Raw genomic sequence first — 12,411 nt, forward strand, 5'->3', positions numbered from 1 at the left:
GCAGTGATCTCATATTTTGTGGTTAGCATATCCTACAAAATGCTGTTGATTGTATTATTGTTGTATTAAGAGGACTCAGTTTCAGTGTAAAAGCAGAAAAGTAGATACAGAATAGTTGCTTTTTGTGACTAAGACAGGGGGGGTTTTTAAAAAGAATGAGCTTTTTTACAATTACCTCTGCGTGCCAATGTACTGCCAGTTGTTTGTCATCCTCCAGTCCCTCATAGGACAGGACTGCTGGATAAGAAAAACTTCCAAAGACAACAGCAAGTGTGACCTGAGCTCAGGATGCAGGTTTCTGTGTACTCAGCACCCAACAGTCCTCCTTATTCTGTGGCAGTGGAATCTTTGAGCTGGCTGGATGAGGGACTTCTGGAGTGGGTGAGATTTAGGTCTTAATTCAGACTGTAAGGTTTGTACTGAATTAATCTTTACAAGGGAGCTACACTCACAAATGTGTTATCATCTTTATTTCAGCTGAAAATAGCTTCACTGATGGTAGTACAGTGAGATACTTAGATTTTTAAAGGGTGGTTTAGTTTTAATAGCTTAAACTAAATATGGAGAGGCCTTTTTCCACGATGCAAGCAGAAGAAAAGCTCTTATCTCAGTTCCAGGCCCAGCTCTGTGATCTTCTCAGGATACTTCAGGACACAGTGAAATATTGCACGACAAATCTGTTAGAAATTTCCCTTCCTTTTGAGGCAGTTGTCACAGCAGGTTTACCCTGGATAGATGGTCTACATATTTAATAAATAATTTTGTATATTTTATGCATTAGGTGCATTTTCCACTTCCAGAATCAATTCCAAGAATAGTCTGCACTGTAAGGCAATCAGAGCTGGTTTGGGTAGCTGTATTTTCTTCAAATGACAGATAAAGAAACTACTTTACAGCTACTGCAGGGACAGAAACTATTTTACAGCTCACAGTTAATTCTTGCAGCATCACTGTCATCCTTGCAAAGTTGTAACTTCAGGATCAAGTGGCTACTTACTAGATCAGTTATTCCAGAGATGGCAAAATTAAATATCAGCTGGTATGAAGAAAATACAAAACAACTGTGTGTGGGGGTGTGTGTGTGCTTGTGAAGATCTGAGTCTACTTTAAGGAAACTGGTGGTGGAGGTGTCAAGGAGTCCACTTGTATCTCAGGGCTGATTGCTCTTAGAGTTGGTACCTGGCTGAGGCAAAACCTTGGCAGATGTTGGTTGAGGCAATGGAGGCAGCAGGGCAGGAGAAAACTTTCTGCTGGAGTTCACTGCTGGTGAGCTGGGTGCCTTGTTTCGACACCACGTTGTACATCACCATGGATGTCACATGACAACATTCACATGTGTGAATAAAAATCAAGGGGACCTCCATCGACTCGTTCTAATTCAGAAATAAAATAAGTCTTTTATCCCTTTTGGCTTTCATTTTAATTGCTAAATTTCTTCCTAATTTTTTTTTTCCATTGCAGTTCATTCAACTACAACATAAAATTCACTGCACTGGCCACAGAAATGATAAAAAACTGGATCATGTTTTTGTTCTTCCTGTCGGTTACTATGGTGAGTCTTATGAATTTTTTAAATCCCTTGCAGTTTTAACTAGCATATAGAGAATACCACAGAAATTATTAATAAGGAAATGCAGAAATAACTAATCTTGTGTTCAGACGTGGCCTCTGCACCACAGGATCTTCACCTACCTTCTGTTCTCCTTTAAATTCCTGTAGTAGAGGAACAGAAATAATGTTTAACCTCTGCTGAACCCAGCATATCTTTGCTGGCTGAGAACAGTAATAGTTGATAAGTGACATATAAGCAATAATCTACAGACCCCAGGAAGAGTGGAGGAGACATCTGAGATTCAGAGGACATCCTCAGGGCTTTTAAGTTCATCCCTTGTATGACAGTGGTACAGTATTTCAATCTTCAGCTTTGTTTTCCAATGAAATTTAGTGGCTTCCCATAAAACATGTAATTACTATTAAAAATGCACTTAAAAAGGTACAGATTATGATCAAGAATCCCGAGATTTTTTTTAATTTTAGTACCTGTAAAAGTGCATGTCATGTCTTTCGAATATCGTTTTGTATTCTGAGGGTTGACTTTATGGTTCACCAGACTAGAGAAACCAAACAGCTCTGGACAAACCAAGTGCTTCAGTGCATAAAGTATATGGAAAGTCTTTTTTTTTCATAAGGGATCATTTTGGATCTGACTGAAATGCCTTTTAGACTAAACTTTGATGTATTTCACTGGATTTTACAAAAATATGCTTATATGCCTCTGGCTGTCTCAGTGCTGCCATTATTATTTACAAATCTTGCCAATTGGTTACTCCCCTGTGCTCATTCAGGAGACATTTGTCAAGATTCAGTGGTAAGAATTGCTAAATTAACCAGCAAAACACAAAAATCACGCTGTCAGTAATAGGATTGGAAGGTCATTTTTCTTGGGTAAAATAATATTTTAAAATGCAATATTTAAAAAGATTGACGTTGAAGAAGTTTATGCTGGAGCTTATAAGTGATTTGCTAAAAGAAGTCTCTTTCCTCTTAGTTTTTGGCCACTGCTGTACCATCTGAGGGGCATCAGAACATCACAGAGGACTCCTCACAGCTGAGTGTCACACGGAATAAAATCATGACAGCACAGTATGAATGCTACCAGAAAATTATGCAAGATCCTATTCACAGGAAAGAAGGTAGAAATTACTTTTTATGAGATTTTACCAAGGCAAATGGTCAACAGGTATAATTACACTAATTCACAATCCCTAAGTTATATTAAATTCCTGTCTTGCTGGCAAGTATTTTTCAGGTTGTATTTGAAAATAAATAAATTATATTTGTATAAAAAATTGTACAAAAAAATTTGTATAATTTTTTAGAAACCTCACTTTGGGATGCACGAGGATAAAGCAATATGTTAAATTACCTGCCCATAACACCGCTTCTTTTATAACACAAAGCTGTTATTTCTGATGAGAAAAAGTTAATTTAAATAGATATTTATGCTAAAAAAAGAGAAAAAATTGACTAATTAGTCTTGCCACTTTATTTCATTTCATGGTCTTGTGATAACTCTGTCTGCCTGGTCATATTGCCTTTAAAAATTGGAATTGTCTTGATCCACACAGTTTCCCTGCTCTAAGGGCTGTGTTAGTGTTGTTTTGGCTTTTTCTGATAACTCACTCAGAGCTGACCTCAGTGATTCTGCCTCTCACTGTATTCACTGGTTCTCACTTGATAACTCCTGGAAACACTGAATGGCAAGAAAAGGGTAATTATGTTCTTCTACAAAGAGATTTTCCTCTTCTGAAATGATTCTTTGGAGGAACTGAATGCCTGGAGGTCCGAAATGAATACAAGTGTATGTGTGACTGTGTAAGTTTATGTCCAGCTTGGGGCCTCTTCAGAAGGGTCTGGAACAAAATGGAAAATCCTCAGATGAGGAGGAATTACAAGATGCTTGAAAACTGCAGCCTTAGAAACGAGGACATTATTAAGCCTTTAAAAGAAAACCGAAGCAAGGCACTGAAAACATCTTCAGATTTGTAGAGATGGTCAGTCACTCTTCTGTGTGCCTTTTGGGAAAGGATTTGTTTATTAAACCCCGGCCCGTTCTCAAGGGAAGTTTATTTTAGATGTTGGAATTTGTGTGAGTGCAGCGAGGCACTGGAACGGGCTCTTGAGGGACACTGTGGATTCCCAGTTCCTGGAGCACTTACAGGAGTGTCTGCCCAGGGATTGCTGCAGGCTCAGCCCAGCCTGAGGCAGAGGAGCTGTGCCTGCCTCCCAGCCAGGCTTTCTCAAGGCTTCTGGGACACCTCTACGTTTTTAATGGACTAGAAAACATATTTATAGGCTTGGTACACGTCCAGATATAAAGCCATTCAGTAAAATGGTCTTTGAAAACCTAAGACTCTTTGCTAAGGGACATCATTAACTATGAATTGATTTAGGGTTTTTTGCCCGCTCTGTTCTAGATCAGAAGTTTGTAAATTACTGATGTAGAATGAGATTGAATTTTAAAACATTTTCGAAGAAATGTATGTATAGGGAACTCCCTCTATTAAGTGGAGTTTTAATCAACTACTGCTAAATCTTATTTTTCTGTTTCTTTTTTTTTTTTTTCTCACTGCTGCAAACTCACATTTCCAGTCTCTACTTTTGGAAGACCATTATGAAAGAAGGGTTGTTATTTTATTACCAGGTCTCTACTTGTTTGCAGGTCCCTACTGTAACAGGACATGGGATGGCTGGTTGTGCTGGAGTGATGTTGCTGCTGGAACTGTGTCAGTGCAGCGCTGTCCTGACTACTTTCAGGATTTCAACCCATCAGGTAAGTGTGCTTTGACTTCTACATCGACTTATTTCTCAATGAAATGAGGGTTTGGGTGCTTGATGTCTCTCATTTGCCCCACTCAAGTCATTAATGCTCCAGAATTTCAGAAACTCAAGACCCATATTTGCATTTTCCTTTTATCGCATAGAAAACTAACTACTAACAAAGAGTTTCTCCCACTTTGAATCATTTCCTGTTTCTGTAGGTTAAATTTTGTAGGCATGTGAAAAATGTCACAGATTTATAGTCATGTCCCTTTCTGCTCATTTTGTATTTCCCAGGGTCCTCTCATGCCTCTTTCTGTTTGATGATAGAAATTATTGTGGTTCCAGAAAATTTCCAGTTTGGTTCTTGAGCAGCTTTCCTATTGCTGTTTTCCTGTCTGTCCAATCCTAATTTACAGGATGTCAAACTTCAGTTTAGATCTTGGATGTTAAACAAGCCATTTAAATAGTCTTGTCACTTCATCTGGTAGTTCTCTAACAGTTAGTTCAATATATTTTGATACTTACTGGATTGGAGGAGGAAAATCTATTTGTTTTCTTAAGCAAAATCACATCATCATTTACTCTTGCCAAGCGAAAGCAACAGCCTCTGGTTTCTCAGAATTCATGGTAACAAGCAAAGTCTCTCTAGTCATATTAATAAAGCTGTCATTTGTTTGCCAATCTTTATTAAATACTTGGCATCAGGAAATAGAACTTCAGTGCTGACTGTTGCCTTTTTCTTTCGTTTTTCTTCTTTTGTTTATCATTCCCTCGACTTTGATTGCAGAAAAAGTTACGAAGATCTGCGACCCAAATGGGAACTGGTTTAGACACCCCGAAAGCAACAGGACGTGGACAAACTATACCCAGTGTAACAGCTACACACATGAAAAAGTGAAGGTAGGAAAGGAATAAAATGCTTGTTAATAAAAAATTTCACAAGTGTCCAAACTCAAGCAGCAGCAGAGTTGACGCAGCTCCAGATTACAGAAAGAAGAAAGGATGTTGAACAAAAAGGCTGAATTGTGCAAAACAGACTCAAAACAACCCGATCTACCTGCTTTGTCTTATACAGCTGATTTCAACTACTTAAATAACATGATAATATTTTTTGTTCATGGGTATTTTAAATGTGTAGTACTTGTCTAGGCCATCCACAGTCAGCTACTGGTAAGTGAAGTGTGTGCCTTGTAGGAGCAGACCTTTGTGTTTTGCTCTGGAATTTCCAGGCAGGGTCCAAGTTGAGCAGAGCTGCAGGAGGTTTGTCTGTCTCCATGCTGAGAACGTGGGTTTATGCAGTGAACTAAGGGACAGATTTTCAGCAGGTGCACAGCCAGAGTTTTTACTTGGGATTAATTAATACATCTTCAAGGCATCTTTCAGCAGAGTTCAGATGTTGGGGGTTTAGATTTTTTGTTTCTCCCAGTGTGAAAAGCAGACCTAATCTATCTGTTTTTATAGGCAAGCTGTAATTGAGTAGATTCACCACAGGATCTTTGAAGACCAAAGGGAACTAAATTATGAGAACTGTTAGATAGTGTCTCTCTTACCCTGTGCTCCTTTTCCTTCGTGGCCTGACTCCCAAATGCCTTTTTTTTTTGGTTTCTGAGATATTAAGCTACCCACATGAATAGAAGAGTTTATTTATACTCTTTTGTATTTTATATTTATATTTATATTTTATATGCATTTATAAAAAGTTTATACTTTGAATTTATTTACATGAAATTTTGCAAGCATCCAAAATTATCAGGCAGCAAAAAAAGGTCAGGCAGCAAAATGCTTTTAGTTGTTTTCTATATATCAAAGATAGACTACACACACACACACACACACACACATATGGGAATATGTATAGATGCTATTTTTATATACTTCAGCTTATCTTCAAGATAATGTAGAAAAAGAAAAAAACTATCTCCAAATGAGCTCTTTTTTAACTACTTTGTGATATGTGAGGATACAATGGACGAAATTGCATATTTTGCCTCCCTCTAACTGTATTTCCACTAATATTCTTTATGTTTATCAAACAGTCAGTCATGGGAAGAAGCAGTAAATTGAAACTGTAAATGCCCAAGAACTAGGAATTTAAAATACATATCAGGGTAGGCTGTAAATTAATTTGGACCTCATGGAAAATGGCTCAATAGCAGCAGATTGTATCAAGAAATCTGACATGTAATAGAGATTCTAACTTCCTGTATCGTTGTTGTTGAATACTTTAGGGTATTTACCTAGAAACCATATTGAGCAAAAGGTGGTAACAGATGATAATAAGACAGTTTTATATTGCTTTTCCTCAAATCATGAGACCTTGAGTTCACTACAGGCAGTTTAATTCTGTTAGCAGAATTGCTATATTCACTGATTCTTGCTAACATTTGGCTGGGAACCGAGGATTTTATTCAGACAGGAGCAGGTCTCTGAAGGTCCTTCTTTATGAATAATGAGGTGTTTTCCCTCAGGCTGTTTTGCCTGCATATTCCAACTCTGTCCCACATCAGAAGCTATTGTTAAAGTGGAATAATAGCTCTGAACAAAACCTCACTGCTTGCTACAATTCAGTATGTTGTTATATTAAGCAGCATTATCTCTTCACTCTACTCAGAAGGCAGGTGAGATGTTGCACAATAAATCTGACTGCTGGGCATTGTTCAACTCTTATTGTTACTGCCCTCAGCAGCAGTCCCTGCTCTACCACAGCTCTAAATTGTGCAGAACTCCCCTAAATCCTTAACCTGCACATTTGGCTAAATTGGTCACTGAATGAAGTGGTGATGTGGGGTAGGAACCTGTCATAAAAGGGCTGTTGTCATTTATGCAGCCCAAATTCTAGGGTAACCCTTGTTTTTTCTCTCTTCCAAATTTTTATGGAAGTTTCAATTATACCTCTTGCATTGTTTTTTCTTTTTTCTTTTTTTTTTTTAAAAAAAAGAAGTTATCTCATTTTTAGAAGTAATGACAATTTGAAAATTTGTAGCATGTATACGTGGTTGTCACGTACACAGGTTGTCATCTTACAATCTACTTAAAGCTTCACCTGGAATCTTTTTATATTATTTCAAAAGTCCATGTATATAACAAGCTGTTAGTCTGTCTTAAGTTGAAATAATAAGTTCAAGGGATACAAGGAGTTTGCAGTATGTGAGCATTTCTATGCATGCTATAATTCTCCCTACAGAATCCAGATAGTTATGCTTTATTGTGAGAATATAAAGCTTAACCTATAAATCTTCATTTCCTGGTGTGCCAAATGATAATCTTACATTTAATGCAACAAGAAAGATTTTGTGAGACAGATTACATAACTGAAAGCAGAGGTTTATTATTTTTATTATAATTTATTATTATTTAATTTATTTATTAACTAAAAGAATTAATGATAACATTAACTTATTGCAAATATTAATTTACCAGTTCCTTTTTAATCTTTTTTTATCTGGCCAGATTTTCAGGATTCTATAATTTGGCTGTAGGCTTATTTAACGAGTCTGTTCAGCCTTCACTGGTTTTGAGTTGTTAATTTTTTTCAAGCTGAATGAGAACTGAATTTCCAATATCATATTCACGGCTTTCTTTGAAGAAAGTATCTTTGAATGATAAGGAAAAAACCTCCTGTCAGGGGAAAAAAAATGTAAATTCCTTTGGGGGGCACGTTTTACTTAGGAGCTGTCTTACTAAAAGAATCAAACCTCAGACAGGAAGGCACCCAGTGCAGTAGCTTAAATAGTCAGATTTATATAAACACTCATAAAATCCCATAGCAGGATATATTAGAAACCTGGTGTTTTAACTGGTAAAGGTACATTCCAGTGATGATTCCCATTAACCATTTGTGTTTCCTACAGAGAGGGGGTTTAGTAAGATGTTGTTTTGCAGGATTCTGGACTTGTCTTATCATTATCTGAAACGTTTTTCTTTTTTTTGTGCTGTTACAGTCATTTTATGTGCTGAAATGATGTATAAATATGTGCTTCATCCAGAACAGCTCTGCATGAATCACAAGTGCTTGGCTTTGTTCTTGTGTTGCAGACGGCTCTGAACTTGTATTACTTGGCCATCATTGGACATGGTCTCTCCATTGCATCACTTCTGATTTCTCTTGGCATATTCTTTTACTTTAAGTAAGTATATTTAAGATCCTTTATCAAATATCAGTGGTTACCACAACCCTGCTTTCAATACTTCGAACCACCAGCCATCCAAATGAAATTAGGTTGAGCAAGGAGGTGAAGAAAGCCACTGCATTGATTTGGCATTGAACATTATGCTGTAATAAATGTGTAGGTTTATTTGCTTGGAGACCTAAAATTAAAAACCTGCGAACCAAAAGCTGTAGAATATATTGAAAATAGGACATGGGAAAATGTCTGTTTGTTTTTGGGGTGTGTGATGTTTGGGTTGTTTTAGTGATAAAATTACAGTGTGCATTTTAGGAATTGGGGTTAATGGTCTTTGTGGGTCCCTTCCAACTCAGGATTTTCTATGATTCTGTGTCATGCCAAGCATCTGCCAAACTAAAGAGCAAGTGGAAACCAAAATACTGATGACATGTGATACAGTAACATTCCAAAGTGGGTACTCACAAATATGGCAAGCTGTAAAGAAAGTAAGGCTAAGAGCTACGGTAGAAGTGGGAATAATAAATATAATCCCTTCTTTTATTCACTGCATTATGTGTATGACAGGCATGTCATCCACCAACAGTTATTATGTATTACAGTATTATCTCCTTGAAAGAAACTTTGAGCAGTGTGTCACCACTGTCACAACAGCTCACAATATAACGTCTTTTAAAATTAGTGTTATTACATCATATTTTGTGAACTTACTTTTCTTCCCCTGGGAAAAGACTCCTTGTCTTTGTTTTTTCTTTAAGAGCCTTTCAAGAGGCTTAGCAGAAAGGTGAAAACCAGGAGTGATGCCACATGAGCAGAGCTGGGAGACAAGCTGTTCCCTCTGCCAGCTGCTGCAGGGCACAGTGTGGGCTCCCCTTGTTAGCTGGCTCCACTTTAATCATTCCTCCTTTTTTTCTCACTGGATAATGCACATCTGCTCTTCAGCATTGACTGTTTCTTACCTCTGTGCCCTGCTGTCTCGCTCCATCTTTAATTTCCTCCTAACATTTCAATATGAATAGCACATACACTGGCCACTGATTCTGCTTTTCTCGTGCTGTGGGCTCTGATTAGGTGGGGGCAGATGATATCTGGTAAAAACAATTATCAGTTTTAGTCCCATCTGGTGGGAAATAGTGTTTCCAGTTTACCTGTGTGTTATTTCTCCAGGTTTCCACAACATTCCCACAAATCCCCCAACAAACCAGAATGTTTCAGCTTCACAGAATCACAGAATATTCTGGGTTGGAAGGGACCCACAAGGATCTTAAGTGAATGGCCCGTATGGTGGATCAAACCCACAACTTTGGTGTAATTAGTAACCAACTGAGCTAATCTCAGGGTCTTTGTAGCCTCCCTTTATGAAATCCAGTATTCAAGATGACTTTTCAGCTTTTTCTGCTCTCCTTTCATGAGGAAAACCCGAGTATTTGGCTTTTAATGAATTTATTTGCTTATGACCTCTTAGAGCAACGTTTACCATTTCACTTTCCTTCCAAAACATCAACATGTGAAATGGCTCTGAGTCCTTATAAGAAGTTTGATTTTGCATAAAAAAGGTCTATGCTGTTACAATGAATGTCACACAAAGTTTAGCAGACTAAATATCTAACGTGGCAGGGAAAATGCTTTGACAGATTTCTTAGGGGAGAACAAAAAAATTTGGAATAGGATTTAATTTTATAATCTCAGAGACAGTCAAGCATGATTATTCTGGACTATGATATGAAAACCAAGGTGATTTCATCTTGACTTGTGGCACTTACTGCAAAAACAGGTGATCTGACATAATATGTCAGGTTTGTCTAACCATCCAGGGATTTTTTTTTCCTCCCTCTGGCAGAAGGATCATCTTTCCTCAGAGAACCTCGTGGAATTCATCCAGACCCACAAACCACATCTTCTTCGCTGTGGTCATGTTGGGATATAAAAGGAAATTACAAAATTTAAAGGAAGCTAAAGAAAAGTCCTCTGCAAGCTGTTCTCTTGGGATGTACAGTTCCTCTGAAGTATTTTTAGTACCAGGAGGGTATTTAAGGACCTAGATTAATACCAGGATGTATTATGTATCAGCTAAAGCTTGTGTAATTATTCATAGCTTTAACAGGTGGACTTATTTTTTTTTTTTGCTATTGTGGAGGTGCCTTTGAATTTGTCGTTTCCAAAAAATTTATTCTGTTAGTTGACTAACTTTCCAGACAACCTTTGCTGGACTGATGATCATTAGAATTGCTTGAGGCTTGACTAAAAATTTGGCACTTTTCTCCATGAGAAAAAAGACTCTTTTTTCCAAAGAACAACTATTTGCATTTTGAATTATCTTCTTTAGGATTAAAATTTTTCCGTATTTTCCGTTTGCATTTGAAATTTTGGGGTTTCTTTTTCTTCAGAAAATTGTCTCATTGGAAATCCTTGTCCAGTCTGTGACTTGTCTTGTCCAAGTGCATTGGAGTTCTTGGTTTAATGGCATCCAATGGGCCACTAACTTGGAATTCTGATCTTCTTCTCTGAGAATTCACCAGTGAGACATAAAGATAACTTCTTGCAGTGTCTCTGCTCTCTCTTTCTGTTACACACTTTAGATCATATATGTATTTGTTAAAAACCTTCTGTTAAAATAGTTGTGTGGTTTTCATAAAGAAAGAGAAACAAGGCAAGAGAAGACTTTAAAAGAGCAGTGATTTAGGAGAAAAGGGAGCTACAATTTGAAAGATGCCACCACACCAACCCAAACAAAAAAGCCCCAAGTGTCCTGTCAAATCCCATGACAGAGGATTAAAGAAAGAGTGGGCAAACCACTGATTGATAGATTGTTAGGGAGGCAGGAGGTTCCTAAGCCACTTTAGTTTCACCTGAATGGATAATTCCCCTTCAGTGCTTATGTGGGTCTCACTGGTTGAATTTTGTGGTACTGGAATACCTTAAAAACTCAGATCTCAAACCCATTAAGGGGTTTTTGAAAATGTTGCCTTTTTGCTTTTGGAGAAATATTATTGGAGAAGTTAATTTTTTCCCAATGTCCAAGTCGTGCAGGACTCAAAATAGGAAGAGAAATAGGTAATTTAGCAGGAGGTCTGTTTTTCTTTTACTGCACATGGTCTAATCCTGGGATTGGTCATTCAAACATCCTTAGATCATAGATACAAAAATTAAGTGATTAAAGGGTATTACATCGTTAAGAAAAACAGTCAGAGAAAGTACTATAGGAAGGATAACAGAAGAGGGAGGGTGGGGAGGCTTAGGAAAAAATCCTTTTATTACCAAAAGCAGTCTCGGTTTTTAAATGTCATCAGTCTTGCTTTCTTATTTCACGTCCGGTGATCCTTTCAATCCTTTTATGCCTGGGTGGAGGTGGGTGTGGATGGGTGTGTTTGAATATTCAACAGGAACAGCTGCTGGATGACCCGAGAGATGGCCCCATTAGCTGTACGTGCTCTTCCTTGCCTGTGCCTTGAGTCCTGTAACAATAAGCAGACAGAATTCCAGAGTTCTCCAGGACTTGTTTACACGAGGCCCTTCACTGGAATCTGCCATTGTCTCTCTTTTCGTATATAAACCGTACAGGAGAAAAAAATATAAATATATACGTTTTCAAACGACATAAAAAAAACCTTACTACGACAGTCTAAGTTTATGCATTTGGGGGCATTAAAACAAAAGACTAAAATAAAATCTTAAAGCCTAATGGGATGTATTTTATCCCTTACGTGTATTTTATGTCACATGCTCAATGGTTTTCCATAGACCCCTCCAGCCTTTGTCCTATTTCATATCTGCGTTTTTCTGTTAAAACATAAAGGTCTTCTCCCTCCTACCCTCCCAAATTACAAATGAATCACTGACCTCCCTGCTTTATCTTTTCTTCCAGACATGCTCTTTGAAAAGGCTAGAAAACTTCATTTTTTTACCCCCCCATTGTGTGACAGTTCAGATTGTCCCCTGCTGACCTTGTCAATGTATTTCTGAT

The 12,411-nt window shown here is 37.6% G+C and overlaps 1 protein-coding gene across 1 annotated transcript in view; it reads left to right on the top strand.

Annotated features, from left to right (window-relative positions):
• Positions 1-1,465: 1,465 nt before the first annotated feature.
• The window catches only part of CALCRL (calcitonin receptor like receptor), a 31,748-nt gene continuing 20,802 nt past the window's right edge, over positions 1,466-12,411 (top strand). The window contains exons 1-5 of the mRNA XM_018067882.3: positions 1,466-1,552; positions 2,549-2,693; positions 4,223-4,333; positions 5,111-5,223; positions 8,359-8,450. Of these exons, the coding sequence (XP_017923371.1) occupies positions 1,505-1,552; positions 2,549-2,693; positions 4,223-4,333; positions 5,111-5,223; positions 8,359-8,450 (509 nt within the window). The 5' untranslated portion in view covers positions 1,466-1,504. The remainder of the gene's footprint in view (positions 1,553-2,548; positions 2,694-4,222; positions 4,334-5,110; positions 5,224-8,358; positions 8,451-12,411) is intronic.

Source organism: Manacus vitellinus, unplaced genomic scaffold, assembly GCF_001715985.3.
Source record: "Manacus vitellinus isolate BGI_N305 unplaced genomic scaffold, ASM171598v3 scaffold_126_pilon, whole genome shotgun sequence".
Classification (NCBI taxonomy): Eukaryota; Metazoa; Chordata; class Aves; order Passeriformes; family Pipridae; genus Manacus; species Manacus vitellinus.